At 42.3% G+C, this 25,147-nt stretch overlaps 1 protein-coding gene across 1 annotated transcript in view; it reads right to left on the bottom strand.

Annotated features, from left to right (window-relative positions):
• The window catches only part of RAD50 (DNA repair-recombination protein (RAD50)), a 143,837-nt gene extending 132,885 nt beyond the window's left edge, over nt 1-10,952 (bottom strand). The window contains exons 1-3 of the mRNA XM_087401273.1: nt 10,666-10,952; nt 8,239-8,325; nt 7,988-8,155 (exon numbers count right to left, since the gene is read on the bottom strand). Of these exons, the coding sequence (XP_087257399.1) occupies nt 7,988-8,155; nt 8,239-8,325; nt 10,666-10,788 (378 nt within the window). The 5' untranslated portion in view covers nt 10,789-10,952. The remainder of the gene's footprint in view (nt 1-7,987; nt 8,156-8,238; nt 8,326-10,665) is intronic.
• Nucleotides 10,953-25,147: the final 14,195 nt, after the last annotated feature.

The raw sequence follows: 25,147 nt of genomic DNA, 5'->3' as shown, positions 1-25,147 counted from the left end.
GGCTCATTTAGACCCCGTTTTCAAAGCTTCTTCGACGACCCTTCTTCCGAGCCTCTTCATCGACATTTTCGTGTTTCCACGCATTATCTCAGGTGCTCATTACACAAGATTTTGTTATCCATTTCCCCTTGCCTATATTCGAGCTCCTCTCTCCAAGGCCAGTCACCATGGCACTGAAGCGTGTCCCTTGAGATGTATCGCATGATATTGATGAGGCTGCTCACAATGAGCGAGTGCCTGCCACAGTGGTTGCATCCACTGTTGGTGTAGAGGTTCCTTCCACTCAACCTCTCTCTCCTGCATTCTAGGAAGTCCAGGCAACACAGACGCGGTTTCTGGATGCCCTTTCCTCTATGCTCCAGGATGCTTTCCGCCAGATAGGACGAGTGCAACCAGCAGCTTACCACAGCCATGGTTGTGCAGGATACCGCTCTTGTTCACATGGGACTGCAGATTAGTCAGCAGATCACATCTGCCATTGCTATGCAGGATAAGGGTAAGCAGCCCACACCCCAGCAAGGGGACCATTCAGACAGTTAGAATGTTTTGTCTGCCCCACGCAAGGGCTTTATGGCAAATGCCCGTCGTGCCTATGAGCATCAGTCTTCTGGACCGTTGCATGTACCCCAGCTTGGGGATTATCTGGACATAGATGATGCATTTTCTGTGCCACAGAGCACCTTCTTGCAGGATGTCAAGCCATCTTTTGGCTCTCATCTTTCTGCATCTATGCAAGCTGAGCCGTCTCTTTTGGGCCGACCCATTGGTGTGCATCAGGCTAGTGCTCCTTTCACCGCACTAGCGAGTATGCCTGGAGTTGGCTTGGGTTTATATGGCAGCCCACACCCCTGGGAGAGAGGTCAGTCCTCTTCTCAACCCTTTGGTATGCCATCATTCCGGAGAGATGCATTTGGCAGAGAGACCCAACCCGGAGTTCATGCACCTATCGCTCCGCCAGCGAGCACATATAGCCAAACGCAGCCAGTGCATCAGATGGCAACAGCTTCTACACAGCAGGGGGTTGGTGGTAGGCAGCAAGCCACTTTTGATTACATGTTGGCAGATTCTTTGCGTTCATACAGGGCCCTACCTGAGGCCATCAAACTTGAGATGCCCTTCTCCGATTATGTGAACCTCAAATGTGATGATGCCCGCACTTCTGGAGGCTACACACACAAGAATTATGCACCCAAGGATATGAAGAACAAACTCACAGTGCATAAGTTTAAAGGGGACACTCGCACTCCCAATGAGTTGAAGGAGTGGCACACGAAGCTGGAAGACTATTTCTGCTTCTACCCCAAGTCTGAGGAGAGCGCATCATTTTTGTAGGTATGCATATGCAAGACTATGCCCACACATGGTGGCGATACATGAGGGATTCGCCTCAGAAACCAGCCACTTGGAGGGGTTTCCAAGAATTGATGGTCACCACATTTGTATCTCCACTTGTATTGGATCAATACTTGGCTGAATTTTATGCCTTGTCACAGACCGGTACGGTCCAAGAGTACTTGCAGCGTTTTTGGAGGCTTTCCCTGTTTGTGCAAGACGTATCTGAAAAGGGAAAGCTACTGCATTTCCTCCATGGGTTAAGAAGTTCTCTCGCTACAGATGTGAAGGCACATAACCCTCAAACAATTGAGAGGGCAGCTCAGCTTGCAGAGGTGTTCGAGCCTAAATATGCTGGCAAGCACAGAAATGCCATGGGCAGCTCACATGCTATGGGGTATGACACTGAGTCGAAGCCTAAGTTTGCTGAGTGGACTGACAAGAAATCTGCAGCAACACCATTTCCTCGCTTTCCTATTGTCTCGGGTAGTAAGATGCCGTATGCCAGGCCTTACAGGTATCCTGATGCCAAGCCTGGAGGCAAGCCTACTGCTGGAAATGAGCAGGCTGAGATAAAACAGCATACACGGGCAATAATGGACAGCAGAAAGAAGGCCAACTTATGTTTTAAATGTGGCGAGAAATGGACTCCTGAGCACAGGAATGTGTGCAAGATGCGCAACAGTGGTACTGCCAAGCTCAATTTGATCATTGACCTCTCAGATGATGAGGATTTGTTTGATGCCCAGGTTCTTTGGATACATCTCAGAATGAGATGGCACATGACACTCATGCTTCGCATTCGTATGAGATTTTGCCCACTGGTGGCATGAGAGGCCGTAGGCCAACACTCTTTTCTATGGAGCACCACGATGCAATACCTTTTTATGCACGTGAAGATGCAGGTGGTAATGCTCCTGTGAACGAAGATGAGGTTTATTGGGATGCCCAACCAACACTCTATACTATTTCCATGCATCCCCTAATGGGTGCCAAAAGTGTTGATACTATCATATTAACAGGGATGATTAATGGCAGGATTGTGCATGTGTTGGTGGACAGCGGTAGCACCCACAATTTTGTCAACAGCAAGACCTTACAGAGGGTGGTACTGATTGCTACGGAGATAGACCATGGGCTGAGAGTAGAAGTGGCCAATGGACAGCATATGATCAGTAGATCTTGTTGCCAAGATGCAAGGATTAAGTTCTCTGATGACTATACATTTGCAGGTGATCTCTTGGCACTTGACATGGGCCCAATAGATGTTGTCCTGGGCTGTGATCGGTTGCAATCACTAGGCAAAATCAGCATGGATTTCAATGCCTTAACACTCAGCTTTGTCCACAGGGATGGATCAGTTACATTGCATGGTATTGCAGCTCCTAAATTGCAGGTCATTTCAGCAAGGCACTTGGCCAGAGAGCTCAAGAGGGGCAGCGCCATATATGCATTAAATGTGTCAGTAATTAAAGAGGGTGGCACTCCCCGTGTTGATGATTTTCATGTGCAGAGATTGCTCTCAGAGTTTGCAGATGTGTTTGCTGATTTGCCATCACAGTTGCCTCCGAGAAGAGATGTAGATCATGCCATAGTCCCGGAACCTGAATATATGCCAATCAATAAGGCCCTATACCGACTCTCTAAGGTAGAACGGGAAGAAGTAGCAACTCAAGTGAGGGACTTACTTCAAAAGAGTTTCATCACTCATAGCACTTCTCCTTTTGCATCCCCTGTGCTCCTCGTGAAAAAGAAGGATGGTTCTTACCGTATGTGCATTGACTACAGAGACTTGAATAAGGTCACCATCAAAAACAGGTTTCCCATCCCCAGGATAGATGACCTGTTGAAGGGTGCTCAATTTTTCACTAAGATTGATTTGAGGTCCGGCTATCATCAGATTAGAATGAAAACTGGGGATGAGCACAAGACAGCCTTTCGCACGGAGAGGGGACTATATGAGTTCAAAGTGATGCCTTTTGGATTGACCAATGCACCAGCTACCTTCCAGGCAATCATGAACAAGATTTTGCAGCCCCTCCTTTTCAAATATGTGCTGGTATTTTTTTATGACATCCTCATTTACAGCAAGGATAAGCAGGAGCACATGAGACATGTCAAGCAAGTGCTGAAAATTTTGAGGTTGCATCAGCTTTATGCTAAAGCCAGCAAATGCACTTTTATGGCACAAGAGGTTGAGTATCTTGGTCACATTGTGAGCAAGGATGGCATTCTTGTGGATCCTGCAAAGGTGAAATGCATTGAGGATTGGCCGCAGCCACGCAACCCTACTCAGTTGAGGGGATTTCTAGGTCTTGCTTCCTTCTACAGGCGCTTTATTCGCAAGTTTGCCAAGAGGGCAGGCCCCCTAACAGACCTTTTGCAGAAGGATGCTTTTATGTGGTCTACAGATGCACAGCGCAGCTTTGAAGACCTGAAATTCACCCTCACTCATGCTCCTATGTTGGTATGCCCTGATTTTTCACGTACTTTCATTGTGGAGGCAGATGCCAGTGGCAAAGGATTAGAGGCTGTGCTAAGACAGGAACACGGGGTAATTGCTTTGGAAAGCAGGAAATTGGATGCCAAGGAACTAGATTATCATGTGTATGATCAGGAAATGTTGGCTATCCTCCATGCTTTCGAAAAATGGCACCACTACCTGTATGGTAGCAAAATCAAGGTTAAGACAGATCATAGGACACTCAGGTATTTCCTTACCCAGCCCAACTTGTCAATGAAGCAGAAGAGGTGGCTGGCTAAGGTTCAATCTTATGATTTTGACATCGAGTACAGAAAAGGGAAAGAAAACGTGGTTGCAGATGCCTAATCCCGTATGTGGGCTTGCAGTTTGTCTGCCATTTCTACCATCTACCAGGAGTGGATTCATGGTATTCAGGAAGAATACATGCAGGATTCTAAGGCAGCTTCCATATTTGTGGAGTTACAGAGGTCATCGAGCCAAGGGCATGCTGAATTTAAGCTGCATGATGGGCTGTTGTGGTGCAAGGACAGAATTTATTTGGTGCCAGATTCAAAGTACCGACTGCTGGTCTTATAGGAAACTCATCTCCTATGGCAGGACATGCGGGTATTACTAAGACATATGAAAAGGTCAAACAGAGCTTTATTTGGGATGGCTTGTGGCGGGATGTAGTTAAATTTGTCAATGAATGTTTGCCCTGCCAGCAAAATAAAGTGGACAGCCGGTTACCCGCGGGTCCCTTGCAGCCATTACCTATTCCAGAAGGCAAATGGACTCACATTGCTATGGATTTCATCACACGATTGCCTTCCACAGAGCGGGGATGGGATAGCATTTTTGTGGTGGTTGACACAATGACAAAGCAGGCCCATTTCATACCCACTAAGACCGTTATTCAGCATCACAAGTTGCTTGGCAGTTCATCGAACATGTTTTTAAGCATCATGGTTTCCCTCAGGAGATTGTCAACGACAGAGATGCAAAATTTATGGGTCACTTTTGGCAGGAATTATTTACAGCAGTGGGTACTTCTCTTACACCTAGCACTACTTACCACCCTAAGACGGATGGACAGTCAAAAAGGGTGAACAAATGGCTGGAGGAGTATTTGAGGCATTTCTATCATGACACACAGAAGTCTTGGGATAAGTGGTTGGCACTTGCTGAATTTTGTTACAACAGTACCAAGGACATCTCTATTGGCATGAGCCCGTTTGAGGCTATGTATGGATGCACAATGGGTATGCCATCTTTAGTTGCAGACATGGCTGTGAAAAATCAGCAAGCAAGAAATGACTTGGAGAGTATGGATGCCCTTCTACAATTGGCTAAAAAGAATATGCAGGATGCCCAAGCCAAGCAGAAGCAGTATGCGGATGAACGCAGGAGGTATCTATCTTTTGAAGAAGGGGATTATGTGCACTTACGCCTCCATAAGAACCGTTATGCCTCGCTGAAGGGTAACACCAACACAAAGCTTGCTCACACCTACAGGATCATCCGCAAAGTTGGCGAGGTGGCATATGAGTTGGAGCTACCCAGGACCTCCAGGATTCATAATGTTTTCCATGTGTCCTTGCTGAAGCCACGTGTCAGACAGCATGTCCAAGTCCTTCCCGAGCTACCACCTATGTATGAGGAGGGCCACATACTCTATGTTCTGGAGCGCATCATGGGATCTCTCCCTCTCTTTCCTACCTCATTCTCTCTCTCCAACCCTTCCTCTCCCTCTCTCTCTCCCTCTCTCTCTCCCCCTTCTACTCCGCTATTCCCCTTTCTCCAAATCTGTCCCTACCCCCTTCTCTACAGGGGTACTTCCCAAGAACCTAACGCTGACCTCTCCCTACAACCTGAAAAGGTGGGACGTCATCCGTGTCACTCTTTGGTTGATCATCTAAAACAGTTGTTGGTACCTAAGGAAGCTCAAGCACAAGATCATCAACACTATCATCATCATCATCATCAATTGGCTCTGTAATAAGCGGTGGCTCTGCTTCAATCATGGAAGATGGAATCTGTAAATCAAAAACAACATCCTTGCTGAGGACAATCTCCCACCTCGAAAGTCTTACAACCTGTAACCTGTCAAGTGAGAGTCATTGCTCACAAATATCATCTCAGTGGACTTGACATCCATCTTCCCTGCCTGTTTCTTGGGAATGTGGACAAATGCATCACATCCGAATATGCGGAAATAGGATACATCAAGTTTCATCCCAAAATAAGCCTCAAAGGGAGTCACCCTTGAGACAGCCATGGTCAGAGAACGGTTAAGGATATGTTCTACCGTGGTTGTAGCCTCCGCCCAAAGGATCCGAGGAACCTCTCGGTGTATCGGCATGGTCCTAGACATTTCCACCACTGTCCAGTTCTTCCGCTCAACCACCCTTGCTTCAAAGTATTGGCAAACTCCCGTCAAAACACAGAATTCCTCAAAGACACGGGAACAGAATTCTCCACCTTCATCAGACCTTAGGGTTTTGACATGCAACACAGACTTATTTTTTACAAGGGCACACCATTCCCTAAACCCGGATTAAGCCAAACCTTTCCAAGCCAGAAAATAGATCCACATAAACCAGCTGAAATCATCAACCAGCAGCATAAAATAGAGCGCACCTCCAAGACTGGGAACTATCATAGGCCAACAAAGATCTAAGTGAACCAACTCCAGAGGTGTAGAAGCCCGCTGTGAGACCTGCTTTTAGATCAATAACACCTATCTCAGGGCTATAAGGTGTAACCACCCAGAACAATTCTCCTTTTAATACATTAGTTGAATCTGATTCAGACTCTTCCTTCTTGGACTGCTGCTCCTTTTTCTGATCTGACTTCGTCGTCCTGTAATCTCGCTGAAGATGTCCATGCTAACCACAATAGTAGCATTTTCTCTTTTTCTTACTCTCATTATTTGAAGAGTTGAAGTCCCCTAAGAAATCTCTCTCGTTCTGCTTACCCTTGCCGATTTGCTTTTTATCCTTCCCAGTAGCAGCAATAAATCCCTTGCCATCCCCATCTTTGTCCTACAACTTCAACCTAGCTTCCTCATGGAAAAATAGAGGACAAACCTCCTCAAAGGTGAGAGGCTTCGACCTTTCTCCAATCTTCAAGGCAATCCCTAGCCCATTAAAGCTATGTGGATGCTTGCTGGCCTAATCAGGTCCAACGACCCATCAGAGTCAGCTATAGATCTGTATGGCCAACTGTACCTACGCTGGCCTATGTGGACTGCAGTCTTCTGCATACAGACCCACACTCCAGGCCTATATAAAAGTCCCTTCCACCAAGCGCCTTTTTACTGCATATTTCCCCGCCTGCTTGTGCCTATGGCTGGGCATCTCTGAGCCCAACAGCCCACCTCAAAGGTAGGCATACTGTCAGGCCAAAGTGCTGACCAAGGTGGCCTTAAAGGCTGCCCTAAAACAATACAAGAAGGATGTTCTTATGCTGTGAGGCAGCCATTCCATCCCCCTACAGGTGCCCGTGTCACACAATCTACATGCTTACTGACAAGGGGCCTTTGCCCTCATTTGGGGGCTCACACTTGGAGCATTGACCCTAATATCCCAACAAGGTAGGTGGGTGGGTGTGCATGCGTTCATGCATGCGTGCGTGTGCGTGTGTGTGTGTGGGAAGGGGGGAGGGGGAAGGGGCTGTGTGTGTGTTTCACTGTTTCGCCAAAGAGAACATGCAAATCCAGAAAGGCAATTACCCAGTGATTGAGAAGTTGCAGACTGTACGCCTATCTGAATGCAATGGCAGCTCTATTGCAAGGTACTGATGTCACCTTTTGTGTCCCTTGGCATCGGAAGACCCAAAAAACGGAATGTTTTGAACTTTCTCAAATAAGCCCTTGACATATAAATTATTAAACCCTCATTTGGATTCCAAGCACTCAGAAAATTAAGAACAGTGCAATTTAGAGTCAACAACCAAGATATCATTGAATTATTTAAAAAAGATGCTATTGACTTAGTAAAAAAGGAAAAACAGCCAGCAATACATCTGTTGGAGAGTCCATAGACTCTCTTACTTGACCCAAAATCATTAAGACTCAAGCAAGGCCAATAAATTTGAAGACATACACTTAGACAGTGTCTTTCAATTAATATAATTGTATCGTGTAAAATACTGCGATGCATATGACCATTAAGCCACAAAGTTCCTTACTTCTCCCGTATGCGGATTAATTGTCTGCAAAACACTCTCAATTGCTTTGTATTCTAGCTTGGATCCTTTTTGAGTCAGCTGAAAGGAGCGAATGCAAACCACATCCTTTCCAGCTGCCGTTTTAAATCTCAACTTGATCTGCCCTTTGACTTCTGTCTCTCCAGCAACCTACCACATAGAAAACAATTTAGGCTCATTTTTACAGACAGATACTTCAGACTAAAGTTTTGAATATTTTCAGTGGCCTCTACCTTGGGATCATGCACAAAGCTTTGCCCTGATCGTGCATTTGGTGGTAATTCTCCTGTGCAAGCATGCTTCAAAGATTCAATAATCGTCTGCGAACAGGGAAGATTAAAATATCAAAACCAACCCAATTCAGTTTAGCATCACGTAGGAACCAAGTCAACAAGGCATTAGCTTTACTGAATTCTTCAGGAATGCCACTATGCACTTGATTAAATATTTTGTCAATATCCTGAACCATGAAACACAATTTATATGGATGGATGGATACATTATCAATTATCAATACGCTGAACCATGAAACACTATATGAATGGATGAATACATTATCAAAAGCCCAAGGTTGTTCCCCAGATAGACATCATGAGTGTTAACAAAATGCCAGTGTCTTTGCTTGACAAGAGGCCACTCACGTATATAAAGCTCAACCTGCAAAGAATGGACTACACACTTTGGATCCCTATTCATATTATGAATCTCCAAACGTAGATGCGCGTCCCTGAGCGAGTACAATTAAGAAAGATGAACGACCTTACCCTTGCATTGACATGGCCCCAAAGCTGAGACAAGGTCTCGGCCTCCTTCTGCTCCAGGATGCCAAGGTTAGACGCAAAAGGATCCATGCTGTATCCGATGAAGATACATTCTCTTGACTTTGAGTCTAGCTTCTTCCTCTTTGGGTCTGGGATATGAACATGGGCTTCAGAACTCAAAACACGACCTTGCTCAGGCTTTTTACCTGAATAATCCTCCTCTCGCGTAACTCCATCAAATGCTCTTGTCTTCGTTCTGTAAATGATGTGGAGAGCAGGCTGAATGGCCTAAACCCAGTAAATCCTTGAGAAACAAAGAATCGCCCAGGATAAAGCGCTCACGCAACCGCACTAGACAAGTTAACTCAGCAATCAACTCAAAGAACACAAAGTAAACTAAACTGTATATATATTGCAGCAACAAAATAGTGAACCTGTGAACAAAGATTCACAGCTGGGTTCCCACAATGCCACAACACAAATCCTGCTCCACTCACCTTAATGAGAGGTTTCAGTAGGCAAGGATAAGTAGGAGTTTATACAGGGGCTGGAAGAGTCCCCAACTGACCAACTGGTCCTGTTGCAGGCTGACCCAGATTAGGGTTGGCCGACCTGCTCTGCCGACCATGGCCAACCTACTGCTGGCCTATAAAATGGCACACTGCAGGGTCAGCCCCCTATAGAATGGGGGTTGCTCTACTGCAGCCTCCTGCAGCTATTGCTACACCTACACAGGGGACTCACAGCCCTGACAAACAGAAGCAAAGCCACTAGTCCAGATGGATGAGGGAAAGGAATTTCTTTGGTCGTGGTTCATGGTGTTGATGCAATTGATAAGTAGACGGATCGTCTCCATCCCCTGGTGTCTGCCCCAAGACAGGGCATAATAACACCAACAAAAACTTTCCCCAGGCAGGCCTAATTCCCCTGATGGGGCTCACAGGCACACGCTGCCTTATTTCAACACTTCCATCATTTCTCTAGTCCTCAATTTATTGGCTCAAGGCGTATGAGGAATTTTATTCCGTTATACGATATGAGATTCAAGTCTTATTTTGTTATCGCTCTCTTATAAAAGGATACATCATCCTCTACATATCATAGATGTAAAAGGTCCTTTCATCGTTGGAATTTTGCCAAATGCACCACTTCACTTTTTGTATAACCTTACAATCTATTTCCCCCTTTTGTCATACCTTCATAAGGAATCCCATTGGCGTCCAGCTTTTTCATCTTGATGATGTAAGGCTCCCATAACGCTTCCCCTTTGCAGGTATAAAATCAATTAAGACTACGTGGGATATGGATTTAAAAACGACATCTTCTTCCAAAGCTTCCCGGCAAGAGATGCCTCCAATTCATGACACTATGACTAGACCCACTATAATTAGTGCAGAATGTCATTAACTCCCATTATCTTTCGATTATATCTTGAGGATGATCTTTCATCACTACTTCATAGTTACGTGTTGCCATTACTGATTTTCTACAAGTTCGACGCCCTTTGCACGCGTATTGCAGCCTGGCAGACCCGTTAAGCCTCGGCGTTCTCTCTCTCTCTCTCTGTCTCTCTCTCTCTCTCTCTCTCTCTCTCTCTCTCTCACACACACACACACACACACATATGATAACTCTCTCTATCTCTCTCACACACACATACATAAAAACTACGTGGGATGTGGGCATGGGCATCTTTACATTTATACTTTTAAAGGCGACAAACGACGTCTCTTGTGTTATGCCTCTTTACGGGTGCACCCCCTTATGCCTTATTTTCTGCTCTGTGATTGCCTTTACATCCTTCTATATAGTTCAAAACCTTAAATTCGAATTCAGCCGATTTTGATTGAAGTTGCATTAATAAAGTGATCTCTCTCTCGGAAAAAAATGCAGACTTACAGTTTTCCCAGCTCCGTTGGGCCCTACTATAAGAGTGAGCGGCTTGTAGAAGGTGATGACGTGAGTATTCTCGGGGTCAAAGCTTCTGATGCCTTTAATAAGCATCTTATCTACGGTACTCATTGTTTCTCTCTTGGGCTTTTCGAGGACGGACTCCCTCGATAGTTGAAACTATGTTGGAGACACAGAGAGAGAGAAAAAGAGAGAGAGTGTGTGTGTGTGAGTGTGTGTGTGTGTATGCGCTACCCCCATAGGTCTCATCAAAGAGAGTCACGTTACCCCTGATTGTTACAGAGTGTGGGGGGCCAAGATGTAATAAATACATCTTGACAGTGGGAGCAGGATGTGGGCGGGCACGTGTGTAAACACACTAAGGGCCTTTTTTTCCCGCACTTGCCATTGAGGTACAACTATTATGAAAGTATGCCCTTTTGGGCTCTAATGTGTAAAGTTCTTTCTGCTTTTGCTTACCTGGGGGGAGCGGGGGAGAGGGGAATTTGGCCCCCCCACTTTTTATGCAAAAAACAAATTATTCCACATGTATAACATAATCTGAAGATGAACTTAATTGAAAAGGCCTTAATGTTTTAATTGATCAATTCAAGTGATTTCTTAGGAATCAAACGAAGACATCCATCACCCACTTGTCGGGTTTTAAATTCTTACATTCATAAGGAGCCCTCTCCTCATAAATACAGGGATTTTTTTTTTTTGATTGCACAAAGCTCTTTTTCTTAAATGTCGACTATAATAAAAGTGTGGTCAACCCTTAGAGATTTAAAAAAACAAGGTAGGCCTTGTAAGGGTGAACATCCTTAGCCTACGCTACTTGTTACCCTACCCTAAAGGCAGGTTTGCCTCGACCAACAATAATGCGTGATTGACAACAGGACTTTCCTCTCTATGACCTTGCTAAAATCACGAAGGAACACTGTAACCACGGGGACAATCGCAAAAACCCTAAAGCTCAGCTAGACTTTGTTCCTCATAGCTCCCAAGGGCCTAAGATCACGACAACCCTCAAGTATGGCTAGCTCGCAACCAATATCAAGGGCAACTTATAGGTATCCCATAAGATGGGTATGGACCACTGAAAGCCATTTATGTAGTGGGACATCAACCTCGACTGACAGAGCGCAACTTCGAGCTTCCTCCAGACTTCTTGGACCACCGGACAATTCCAAAGAATATGCCTAAGATCTTCTTCTACGCGGCCACACAATACACACTCAAGGTTGACCAACATTATATTCTCTAGTTTTGTTTTTACTTGCAGACATTGGTTAATGATTTTCCACATAATAAACTTGGCCTTCCCTACTAAGCAACCTTTCCAAACGTCTTTGAGCCTTGGTGGTTAGCCGACTGTTTGACAGCTAGGCTCCATGGGTGGAGGTGAGTAAGGAGTTCATAGTCAACTCTAATATTAAAGGAGTCGGTTAGTGGAGAGGGATCAATTGGCATGATAGATTGCTCTCTCAGTTCCTCATAGCTATCAAGGTTTAGATTTGGTTGGTAGTTTGGTGCAAGCTTGGAAGGTAGTAGTTGGCTTGCTGAAATGGAAGGGTGGGAAAGGCCTATGAGGAGGAATGGTAGTTTATCCGAGTCCATCCAGTGGAGCATAGCTCTGGTGAGGGGAGGGTGACACCTTTGTCATGCATGACCTATTAAGAGCAAGAAACCTCTTCAAGAAGGGCCTTTGGACTTGAGTGAGCATGTGGAATCCAGGTATGTTGGATTGGAGGTCCACAGAGGAGCTCAAGCTGGCATATGCCTTAATAGATGGGGAGATGGACTTTCTCAGAGTGGTTCTCGAGAATGTTCCAGAGGACTGGCCATCAAACTACGCACAATCCAATAGAGGTAAGGTAGCCCAGTGGTACAAAGGGAAGATGCCCTTGCATAAAATATGTGCCAGGATAATCTACAGGCACCTCATTGACTTGCATGGCATGGTGCCTTCCCTGAAAAGGAAATGGGGCCTAAGGCATAGCACGACATGGTGGAAGGCAAGGCTTAAAGACATTTGGAAAGGCTGCTCAATAGGGAAGGCCAAGTTTATCATGTGGAAAATCATTAACCAATGGCAAGTAAAAACAAAACTGGCGAACAAAATGCTAGTCAACCTCGAGTGTGTACTATGTGGCAACGCACAAGAAGATCTTAGGCATGTTCTTTGGAAGTGTCTGGTGGTCCAGGGAGTCTGGAGGAAATGGGGCTTCAGGCGTAGCACTGTGTGGTGGGTGGGTGGGGGTGAATGTCTTCAATTGTGTGATTCACAACCTTCACTATTGGAGCTTGAAGAGAAGCTTAGTAACATGCCATCACCTAGGTTCCTCGTTATACTATTTTTGTGCTTCTCTCTCTCTCTCTTTCACTCTCTCTCTCTCTCTCTCTCTCTCTCTCTCTCTCTCTCCCTGTGCATGGGTTGATTTGTGTGTTCTTTTTTGGTTTATTTGCTTGTTTCATCCTAAGTCAACCATCATGATGAGTTCATTTGTGATGTTTTTTTAGCCCTATATTCTTTTCATATTGCAAGTGTGGATTTTTGGCTCTGATGGATTTGATGCGTGCTCAAAATAGCTTAATGTATAGGCAATAGATTGCTTGTCTCTATGTAGCTTTTGGAGGGATGTGATAGTAGTTTGAAGAAAAGCTTAGTAACATGCCATCACCTAGGTTCTTATGTTATACTATTTTTGTGCCTCTCTCTCTCTCTCTCTCTCTCTCTCTCTCTCTCTCTCTCTCTCTCTCTCTCTCTGCATGGGTTGATTTGTGTGTTCTTTTTTGGTATATTTGCTTGTTTCATCCTAAGTCAACCATCATGGTGTGTTCATTTGTGATCTTTTTTGGGCCCTATATTATTTTCATATCACAAGTGTGGATTTTTGGCTTTGATGGATTTGGTGCATGCTCAAAATAGCTTAGTGTATAGGGAATAGATTGCGCGTCTCTGTGTAGCTTTTGGAGGGATGTGATAGCAGTTTGGCCCTAGTACTCACTTGAACTAAACATTAAAATGATATTTCCATCGATCAGGCTAGAATTGACTCCATCGAAGCTTCATGCTTGCTTGAGAAGCACTTTCTCTCAAGCATTTATGAGAGCTTAGGTGCACTTTCTGGTACACATATTGTATGAGGTCTCAATTGTAAGAATAGTTCATAGTCATTAGATGCTTTTTCTTGAAAGGATTGTGAGACAATATCTAAGCGAAGCACGGCACAAAGCTGGTTGATGTAGGAGTGATTGGTATACATCATAGAGTCTCTTATAAGCACATATACCAGTATCTAGTCCTTTTACGTAATAAGACAATGATCATGATAGTTGATGTTGCTTAGGAAAAGATATCATAAGAAAGCTAGGTGAAGTTACCTATCACAAAATATTGAGATGGACTCAATAGGAGTAGCCTTTCTTTGTTTTTAAAAAATATTGTAAAAAATTGGGTATGCATTATCTTGGTCTAGTTTATCTATGGATGGATGGATGTTACGAAAGTCACATTCCTTATGTGACTAGTTGTTATTATAGCTTTTGTGTTTTACCTCCCTACAGCTTCCCATGTAATATGACTCCACCTCCTTCCTTAGCTTGCTTGACTTGCTCCCAAACATTAATAATGACTTTTCTCCCAACTCTCAATCATGAGGGTTTTCTTATTATATCGTAGGACTCTACTTTTATGCAAATCCCATATCGAATCCCACCACTCCATCTACAATGCACTAGCATCCTCAACAAATAGTGGTCTTGCAACACACTCTTCCTCAAACCATGTCATGACATTGCCAGTGTAGGATTCAACCCAATGCAAGCATCAAATTCCCATTTAACAATGTTAACAAGATCATTGTTTTGGGCATCCACTTCTAGCAAACTCCTTTGTCCTTTATAACCTTGTTCTTCAAGGTCTATAATCTTTCTATGCTCTCTATTGTTGCCTCCATCTCTCTCTCATGCTTGCTATTTATTAGCTTTTGCGATTCCTCTCTCAAAGCACTTGTGGGGCATGCGACATATACATTGATGTATATGGTAAAGAGCCCCACTGTGTATGTATCCCGCTATACTTTGCAAAGATGTTATTTTTGTACTTTTGAAGAGACTTCAAGTAGACTTCTCATCATACATGATAAATGCACAAAGCCTTGGATAGATGTTGCATCAACTGAAGAGATTATCTCATATGCATTGGTTAGAGGGAAGAGCAAGTTGAGAAGATACAATATGAAATGTAGCTTATTTTGAGGATATCTAGTGCTTGCAAAGCACAATGGCAGACATATATGCACAAACACTCTCATGGTTCTATAAGCAAAATTGAGAACTTTGAGCATCATGAACTCTCACTTATGGCAATAGTGCATGGATCAAATAACAACATTGCACGAGACATGTTCAAAGGACATTGTAATGGTGATATGTCACCATCCTACAAACCAACCCTTCTAGTGGATGTGCTTCTAGTAGGCAATTGATGATGCACTATTATTTCCTATTTGTCGGATTGGTTTTGATGCATTTATCACATTTTTTATCACATCTTGTGGGCATAGATTTCACTTTAATTGTTTGATATAAACCATGCAAGCAGAAGGATGTTCATACTTTGTCATTATGAGTATTCATCATTATTGTATATGGTTTTATTGCCAAGCTAGCTCCTAAGTGATGCCATAGTTTTGATTCCAACCAACCATATCTTTAAGTATACTATCACCAATGATTCCATCAATGTTTTCCACAATTTACAAACCATATATTGGAAAATAATTCAGCATGACAAGCAACCATTAGCAAATACATAAGTGAATCCTCAGGAGCTACAATCATGAAATCAGAAAAAAGGAGCATTTTTAACATAATTCAACTTGGATGGAGTAGAGAGAATGATTAGGAATCAAGGTAATTAAAAAATGAGTTGTATATTGAAAAGGTAACAATATAAAAAAGGCATGATTTTATGCATATCATTGAGATATCATTAGCTACGATAGAGTTGTGTGTGTGCGACTTGTACAATAGAAAATCTAACAAGGCATGTACTTGTGGAAAGGCCAAATTATTGTATAGTAAGCAATTAAAATATACTACTAGCAAGGGAGTATCCCAAAAAAAACGAAAAGATTGCATGAACAATTAACCCATATTATTGAAAAAAAAATGCAAACTAATGGGAGAAAACCTGCTTGGTAATGCTGAGAAAACATGCATGCCTCGGGATCCATGGAGTGCTCTAAGGTGGATGGAACCTATGTGGAGACATGATGAAGAGAATTCTAATGACATGTATCTCAAGTCAATTAGGTTCCAAGATAGATTAGCTTAGACTCATAAACAGAATCTTGAGCGAATGTGCATTTCTTCTTCTTTCAATAATACATGATAGGCCTCTTATATAGAGAGTGCCCTTTGAATAGTCAACCATATGGGATCCTCTCATCCACATTTCTCCTTGTCGATATCCTTGATCCACATCTCTACATCATGTAGTCCTAGGGTGGCTACTTTAATTCTTTCCTTAGCACATACATTTGCCTTTAATCTATGGTACCATATCTCAACACCCCCCCTTGGTGCCATGATCCTTTGGCTAGTGCAAGGTGGTCAGATGTGAGTTTACATTCCATCACCTCCCCTTAGTGCATACATTGCTACTTGAGGTGGTCAAATGTCGCTTTTACATGTCAATACCTCCCTTGGCTGCTTTCATAGCTACTCTCAGGTGGTCAGGTTTGATTTACAAACATGTGGGCTAAAGGTGGCGAGGTTGTTGCTTCTCAATGCTTGATGTCAATGGTGTTCTTTTCTTTGCTTGATGTAGGTTGATGTGTGATGCTTTGTTCTTCCATGTGCCTTAATGTGTGATGCTTTGTTCTTCCATGTGCCCTAATGCTTTATGTATGGATGCCATACTTTGTCGCATGCACTTGTGCTTTTCGCATGCTTATGACAACGATGTGTGCATTCATGTTTTGATTTGTCATTTGTTGCAAAGGTCTTACCAATTTATATCTTTCAATATTGGTAGTGTCTAATTGCATACAATGATTATGATGTGGCTGGTGCGTAGAGCTTGAAAAGCCGATCACTTTTTCTTTTTGGAGTGTGTGCAAATTCTTCCTTGATTGGAAGTTACGGCTTGTCAAGGTTTCTGTGAAGAAGAGGGGCCTTTGATGATGTGGCTTGGCTGCTCACATGCTGCTTACACGCTGTGCTTGGCAAGGGGTTGTTGTGCTGAGGTGGCCCTATGCCATGTGGCAGTTTTTTAACCCAAGGCTAAGCAACTTAACTATGGTCCAAGTAACTGAACCTAAACCCACTAACTTAACCACCCCTAACCATGGTTAAGTTTTATATTTGCCACATGTCTTTATCTGGGGGATGCCACGTGTCCTAAGGTCTCTAGAGAGAGAAACTTTATGGCTATGGTGACGATGTCATAGGGAGCTTGGGGGCACAGGCTATCGAAATCGAAGGTGAAGTCCGTTGGAGGAGATGCTCCGTTCATGAGCCTTGAGCTCGTGTGTTGTGTTATAGGCTATAGGAGCCAAGCGGAGCATTCAAGAGGCTCATTTAGAGATGTTGCAAGGGAGCAGTAGTTGTTGAAAGATGCAGGGAGCACCGTGAGCCTTAGGCTGTAAGTAGCACGATGGCTGCCCATATGGCAGTGTTTGCTGCAGTCCACAGCCTTAGTTGATGGCAAGCCGATTGAGCCACCTTGCTTTCGATCTTTGGCAGATAGTCGATTGGATGTCTGTCTTTTCACAAGAGGCTTGGAGACTGGCCGGTGGTGCAGCTATTGGTGAATTGTGGCAGAGCTACAGCTCGTGGCCGTTGGAGCGAAGAAGCTACTCTACTTGATATAAGCTGGTCGGTTGTTTGCTGGCGTCTTGCTAAGTTGTGGCTCGTTGTGAGCTAGTTGCATCTGCTAGCTGTCAATGCATAGAGTTGTGTAGCTGTTGTTAACTCCACAAGCTATAAACCTTGTGTGCCTCTCCCCCCCCCCCCACCAAAACAGCTACTCTTCCAACCACGACTGGTTTTAGAGGGCTAGAGACTTTGTGGAAAGCCGTCGGTGATATAGTCATTGTAGGTAGGTCGCTGGAGTTTGGTTGGAGATCCTTGGAGCTAGAGAGAAGACAGTTTCTTGTAGAGTTCTCTCAAGACTTCACACATCTCAAGAAAACCTTTCTTTCTCAAACAGCATGAAAGAAAGCTCTCTCAACCAAATCTCTCTCTTCAGAAGAGAAGAACAACTCTCACAGACCTATCTCACAAAATAGATCTCTAAAACGGATCTCTCTCATCAAGAATGATGGAAATATCTCAAAGTAATGAATGAAATTTTCATTCAATGGACAGAATTCTCTCAATCTAAAACTAAAACTAACCTAGGAGAAAAATGTACTCCTAAGGCAAGCCTACAACTAATCTAGGAGACTAGACCTAAGCTCTGATACCATGAGAAAACGTGCATGCCTCAAGATCCATGGAGTGCTCTAAGGTGGATGGAACCTATATGGAGACATGATGAAGAGAATGCTCATGACATGTACCTCAAGTCAATTAGGTTCCAAGATAGATTAGCTTGGACTCATAAATAGAATCTTGAGTGAATGTGCATTTCTTCTTCTTTCAACAATACATGATAGGCCTCTTATATAGAGAGTGCCCTTTGAATAGTCAACCATGTGGGATCCTCTCATCCACATTTCTCCTTATGGATATCCTTGATCCACATAACCACATCATGTAGTCCACATCCTAGGGTGTCTACTTTAATTCTTTCCTTGGCACATACCTTTTCCTTTAATCTATGGCACCATATCTCAACAAATGCTCCACCTACTCACTCTTAGAGGATAGAGCTGTAGGAGGTTGGGTAAGTCCCCGATCTCTTTTTCCTAGGACTTTTCCAAGCTTGAAAGAAGTTTGCCAAGAAAAGCACAAGTTGGAGGTCACAAACAAAGATGATTACTCCTTCGATTCTAGGTCTCCGAACTTGTGAGCTTGGACTTGCCCTCTCAATGGAACTACTATCCATAGATGAGTTTTTTTTTTATGGCAAGCTGCCTTTAGCGCGAACCCCTCGAATTGGCAAAGAGGAGGAATTGCTTCGAACAAGGAGAGATCTCTTGCCTTCCTAGAGAAAGAGGAACTGCCTTGTAGTGTGGAAGAGAGTTGGCTTGCCTTGCGATGCCAAATGATTTTTTTAAAGAATCTCACGGATTGGATAGATAAGGATGAGGATGCTTTAAAGGTACTAGAGGCATTTGTTGTGAGGTAACCAATGCAAGAAAATCCAAGAGAGGGAGGCAACAGGAGGGTAGAGGGGGGTGGAGAAAGAAGATTTCTATTATTGTTTCCAAGAATAAGGTGTTCTACTACTTGACAACTTTGATTGGAGACTGGAGATCACTTTGGAGATCTAGAAGGTGGATGAGAAGTGTGAAAATCATTATCGCATCACTAATCAACTTCGATTTCAAATCAATATAGTCCACTTGCATGAGCATACTTGGAGCATCTTTGTCATTGCTCACTTATTGTAAGCCACATAGCCTTTTACCAGTAAAATTTAACAACTTGTTCCAAGATTGGAGCAAATTGCCAACAAAATATAAGAACTTGTTCCAAATTACTGTAATGACCCAAAAGTTAAAAGCTTATATAAGTAGCCAACATTTTGGCTTGGGCTTTTACAAAGATTAAGTATCAACAAATTTTCTATACTTTTCACAGACTAGTGAAGTATACTAAATCTAAATTGAATGGTCACAACGAATGGTCACAACAAACTAAAAAAGGGGATTTTTCGTAGACATCCGAGAGTAAAACTAAGATACTAATCACTGTGTGTCCACAACATCTTGGAGAGATGACGATGTCACTATAAACAGCACACAATATATTATAATATACGTTAGTTGGATGGGATTCAATGCCACTTTACATGTTTCTGTATAAGTGGAAAGATTGGATATAAAACACACTAGACTATATATTGGCTTTGTCCAAAAGGATTTCCTAGCCTACTATAACATATATGGTATGATGGCACATAGTACAAGGTGGCACAAGGTTAGCATTGGGACTCATAGATGAGAAGCATGAAGAGAGATGGCCATGTAGATAGCACAATCTACCCTCGGAGCCCATCTAGACCATCACACCATCTAGCTTAATCTTATATATATGGTACATAGTACAAGGTGGCACAAAGTCAGCATTGGGACTCGTAGATCAAAAGCGTGAAGAGAGGTGGCCATGTAGATAGCACAATCTACCCTCGGGAGCCCATCTAGACGATCACACCATTCGGCTTAAACTTATTTTCTCATAATATTGAATTTTTTTTCATAAATAATATTATAATATTGAAAATTTAAACAATCATTCCACGGAAATTCAAGCTCAAACAAGGCAAATGCATGCTGAATGCTCGGTAGCTTGTTAGGGCTATATGCAGAGGTAAAAACCTACATAACAAGATAGACCTACCATAAATCTAAACCATTTTCTTCTTTAAATCAGTCACACACTCCACTTGATGAAAAGTCTTTTCATGATAAAATGACCCTTAGAATTATAATTGGTTCAATAGTGGTTGGGGAGCCTAATTTAGTTTTTCCTCATGTTGTCATTTCATGAAGAGTCATTCATGCATTATCTCGATGCTTCATTGAAGGGAGGTGTAGAGATTAGGAAAAAGGTAGAAGGTAAACTAGAGCATGAGGAGATGTGGTATAGAGGACTACCCTTATTGGACTAGCACACTTGCATGAGTCTCAATGGTGGTTCCATATAGACTCGCACCCTAGCAACATCTTGCTTTATTTTACTCCATGGCGCATGTCGAGTTGGAATCATTTTTTGGGAATGGTGTAAGATATTTCAAAGGAGTGTAGAAAAGCTAAAGAGGCAATCTTAAGAAACCAATGAGAATTGAGTAAATTGGATTCTCAAGCATGAGAAAGAACATGCTTGAAGACACTAGATTGCACCAAAGTTTTGGATGTTTGTATTGCAGGGGAGATATAGTCCACAATTCACCACATTTGCACTTGATTGCATTATCAACAAAATGGTGTGATGCTAATAATTATTTTAAGAGCAGTGTTTGCATGCGTACCATTTGCTTATGAAGTCCATTGTGTTGGATATTGGTGACAAGTTGATGGGCAAAGACCCTTTGGAGATAAAAACACATAAAGTTGCAATGGACGGTCTTAGGGTGCTTAGTTGTGATGGAGAGTTGGCCATGTGGCCGAATAAAGAGTTGAACCTTGCACTTGTGGACTAGTTTACCCTATTTACCAACTACAAAAATTTAGTATACCAAAAAATTCTTCGTCATATAAGACAAATTTGTACATATATTTGTAAAAATGATGTTATAAAATCAAAATTTGGGTCTCATTCTTGAGCCCGTTTAGTCTACTTTGCTAAAATGTTCTTATAACTGATTGTATAGCTATCTTTTTAACTGCACCCTACCATGCATCATATCATGTATCATCATCATGTCACATCATCCTCATGTTGCATTATATTACGTAGCATTGTTGCATCCTATGATGTTGCATTCTTGCTTATTCACGATGTCTTATTGCATCATGACTATGCATTTCAAAACTTGCGTACATATTTAAAATTTAAATATACACGTGTTAATAGTTGAAACATGAAACGCTATATGTTCCATGCATTGAGATAAAAAATTTCCATGTGCTTGAATTTTGCATATAGAATAACTTGCCTACATAGTGCACTTCATGCGTGACACAAGAGTGAACATAATCTTCATTTAGCATAATACAATATTAGAAGGATATCAGCTACCATGTGATGATAGAGCTAGAAGTGCATGCAAGGAACAATCACACAATGGGAGGCTAGAGAAGAATAGGATAGTAATAATGTGATTTGTGCATACTATGAGCACCTCCAGAGGATTGTCAATCCATGTCCACAATGTTTGCTAGACACTATCCACTTGACCTCATAGTGGGTAGATCTCGTTGGCACACATTGGAAGGATATTCAAGAACTTAATTTCAAAAAATGAGATTTTTTCTATCTAGATACTAAAAATAGAGGAGGAGGATGAAATAAAGGGAAGCCAAAGAAGACAAAGCCACTATGCTTAGGTTCACAGTCATTAGAAAAGCATGGGAGATGGATGATCATCACCTGTTAGTAGATTTACATGGGTAAGTAGCTCGTGTTGCACCTTTTTTAACATAGCATGGAGGCAACATAACTGTGACCTCACAATAAATTTGTGCATGCAAAATTTTTCAAATGGCATGAAATGTTTGCAAATGGTAAGCCACCATAAGGTTTGTGTTTTGGTGTAACTTGTGTCACTAAAGGACAAATTGCTTTCTGTATTTGCAAGCCATATATGCCTACTTGCTTGAGGATTTCCGTATGTGAGCCAATTTTTTTATTTTTTGCCTTTTGCAAAAGATGAAAAAAAAGAGAGCTAGCAAATCTTAAATCATTAAGGACAATAATAGAAAACATCCAAAGCAGGGAATTAATTTTATTGGATCTTTCAGAAACCTAGACTCTTAAGAATACAAAGATGTAAGTTGCCATCATCACACTAAGAATTGAAGTGCAGAATAGATTACTTATATTCACACATGATAATCAATAAGTTGAAAATAATAAACCAAAAATCTGCACTGATACCATCATTATAAAGTATGTTGTAGAAGAACTTCTAGTACCCACAAATTTAAACTATACTATGAACACTTTCTTTAGCCATACGAGTCCAATATTTCTCAAAACAATTATAGAATATGCTGTAAAGTTCAATATGAAGTTCAATATGAAGGCATTCTAAACCTAGAGCTTTGTCCATGTTTATGCTATTCCAAGTATTTTCTTTAGCTAGATGGGACTCCCAATTATCTTGCTTGAAAGCCAACTAAAAATTGAATCTAGTATATATTCATAGCGAGAGCCCTTTCTCCATGGTGACATTTGGCTTGTGATTGTCAATATAAAATGACTATAATAAATCACATAAATTCTAAGAATAGGAAATCATTATTGAGAAAACCTCTTCCCCATCAAGTTTTACAACCTTTTTGTCCCCTAGAGAAAAGAAACTTATATTTATGATTGAAAGACACCATACAAATAAGCTTCCAAGAGAAGCTAAAGATGGTTAGTACAAGTGAAGGAATAGATGTTAGAAAAGAGCAAACCTATTTATGAAAAACCCAACTCACTACCCAAGGAATCTTGGGAATAGGGGTTTACACAACTAGGGTAGTGGTCTATACATCTAGCAAATACCTCTTGTAGAAAGGCTATAGAAGATGCTTGTATGCAAAGCCTTGCAGAAATGCTCCTGCTTGGTAGTGATGTCTCTCGAACCTAAAATATTGTGCTCCCAAGTGGCATGAAAAGTGAATATGATGTACTGCTAGATGGTGAGGGTAGCTATTGTAGGGATTTGCTGCTCCCCCATCACTTGACTGCATCAAGCAACCTAGATGTTTGCAAGTAGTGATGCTACACACCATCTCCCAAACACTGTCCTCTGGTGAAAACATTAGGCATGCATAGAAGGGTGGTAGTGCATCATATATCTGTATTTGGGAGACCTATTGGTCATGAATCATGTAAGTTGGTGAAACAATATCAATTTAGGAGGCATGCCTTCCCTCCATGAGCCATGATACCATCCTCCATGTGAAGTCCCATTGCAATTGTTGTGTGCAAGCCACAATCTTGAAGGATATTATCCAAATCCTCAGTGTTGTAGGAAAGCCCAAAGGAAGTGGGGGATTGTCTTACACTCCATTTATGTAGCAAAAGCTTTAGCCATCTACCCGCATTAGCTCCAAGCAAGGACTGATGGGCAATCTCCCATGAGCCAACATCCATTAGAAATAATAATTTTTTTGTGGTTTCATGGTGCTCTAGAAAGACAAAGCTAGAAGTGGAAGATGACCTCTCACCCGAAGGACATCCTGCTCAAACTACTGGCACTCCCTTGAGGGGGTTTAAGCTACTGTTCCAGCTGAAGGCATCATTCGATGATGAGAGTTGTATACAAGACTTAGCCTCCATAAATTGCAATGTGGAAGATGACGATTTGGTGTCTATCACCTTGAATGGTTTAGGCCTCAATACTCCTATTTTTGTGAGAGGCCTTATGCCTGATTTTGAGGAGTTGGTTGCATTATGCATGATGGAAGAGGTGAAGCTTGGGCTCAAAGCCTCCACAAGTAGTGGAAGAGACAATTTGTTCTATCACCGGGGTGGAAGAGGTGATTTTAGAGGGAGAAGTGGACCCCCAAGAAGCTGTGGAAGAGCCTCATATGCCCCTCAAAACACTATGGAAAGAAATGAGTTAGCTCAAAGAGGACGTGGTTTCATGCTAAGAGGAAGGGGGAGAGCCACACCCCATGGTAGAGGAAGAGCCACTCATACTCCACAAGCTAGAAATTCACTTTTGTGGAAAATATGGGCACTTTGAAAGAGATTGTTATGCCAAGAATAATGCCACATATAGAGGGCATGTTGGAAGACCACAATACAATCATTATGCTGGTGGAAGAGAGCATGTATATGAGCATGGATATGGCATTCATCTCTTTAGTATGGAGCATGTTATGAGCAGCATGCAAGAGCCCTCTTTTAGTGATGATTGGTTCATAGATTGGGGAGCCATGAATCATATGACACATTGTGGTGTGTGGTTTATTCACAAAGATGAGATGCCCGGTGAGGAGTTTGTTTCCACGCGAGATGATACTATGTAGAAGATTACTCACATTGGTGATATTCCCTTGAGGGATAAATATGGTGTGGAAAACACATTGGGAGATGTCTTATATGTGCCCACAATCACCAGCTTTAACAAGTTTGGATGCTTTGTAGAGGAGTTTCATAATGGCAAAGTGGGCAAGATTGTTGCTAAAGGACAAAAGAGAGGAAGATTGTTCACATTTGATGTACGAAAGCCCTATTTACAACAAGGTAGGTATGCCAATAATGGTCCCAAACAAGATAAAGAGGCTTAGCTTTGGCACAAAAGACTTGGGCATTTTAACTATAGACGTTTGAAAGAAATGCAAACAAAAGAATTGGTGAGAGGGCTACCCACATTTGGTTACTTAGATTTCAATCATGTAACCCTTGCATGCCAATTCGCCAAACAAACATGGTTGTCATTTCCAAAGAGGGAGAGAATGAACAAGTACCCTTTGGAAATAGTTCACTTAGATATTTGGGGACCAACGGATTATACACCACTTGGGGGAGCAAGATATTACATCACTTTTATAGATGATTATAGTCGGATGACATGGGTTTATTTTTTGAAAGCCAAAAGTGATGCCTTTCAAGTGTTTTGCCAATTCAAAAGAATGAAAGAGAAGGAACTTGGGTGCTATATCAAGTGTTTTCATATGGACATTAGTGGTGAATATATGCTCTATGAATT

Source organism: Dipteris shenzhenensis, chromosome 30 (genome assembly GCF_047967505.1).
Source record: "Dipteris shenzhenensis isolate YYH24624 ecotype China chromosome 30, Dip_SZ_1.0, whole genome shotgun sequence".
In the NCBI taxonomy this organism is placed as follows: Eukaryota; Viridiplantae; Streptophyta; class Polypodiopsida; order Gleicheniales; family Dipteridaceae; genus Dipteris; species Dipteris shenzhenensis.
The sequence above is the reverse complement of the archived record's forward strand: the minus strand, read 5'-3'. Positions and strand labels throughout refer to the sequence as shown.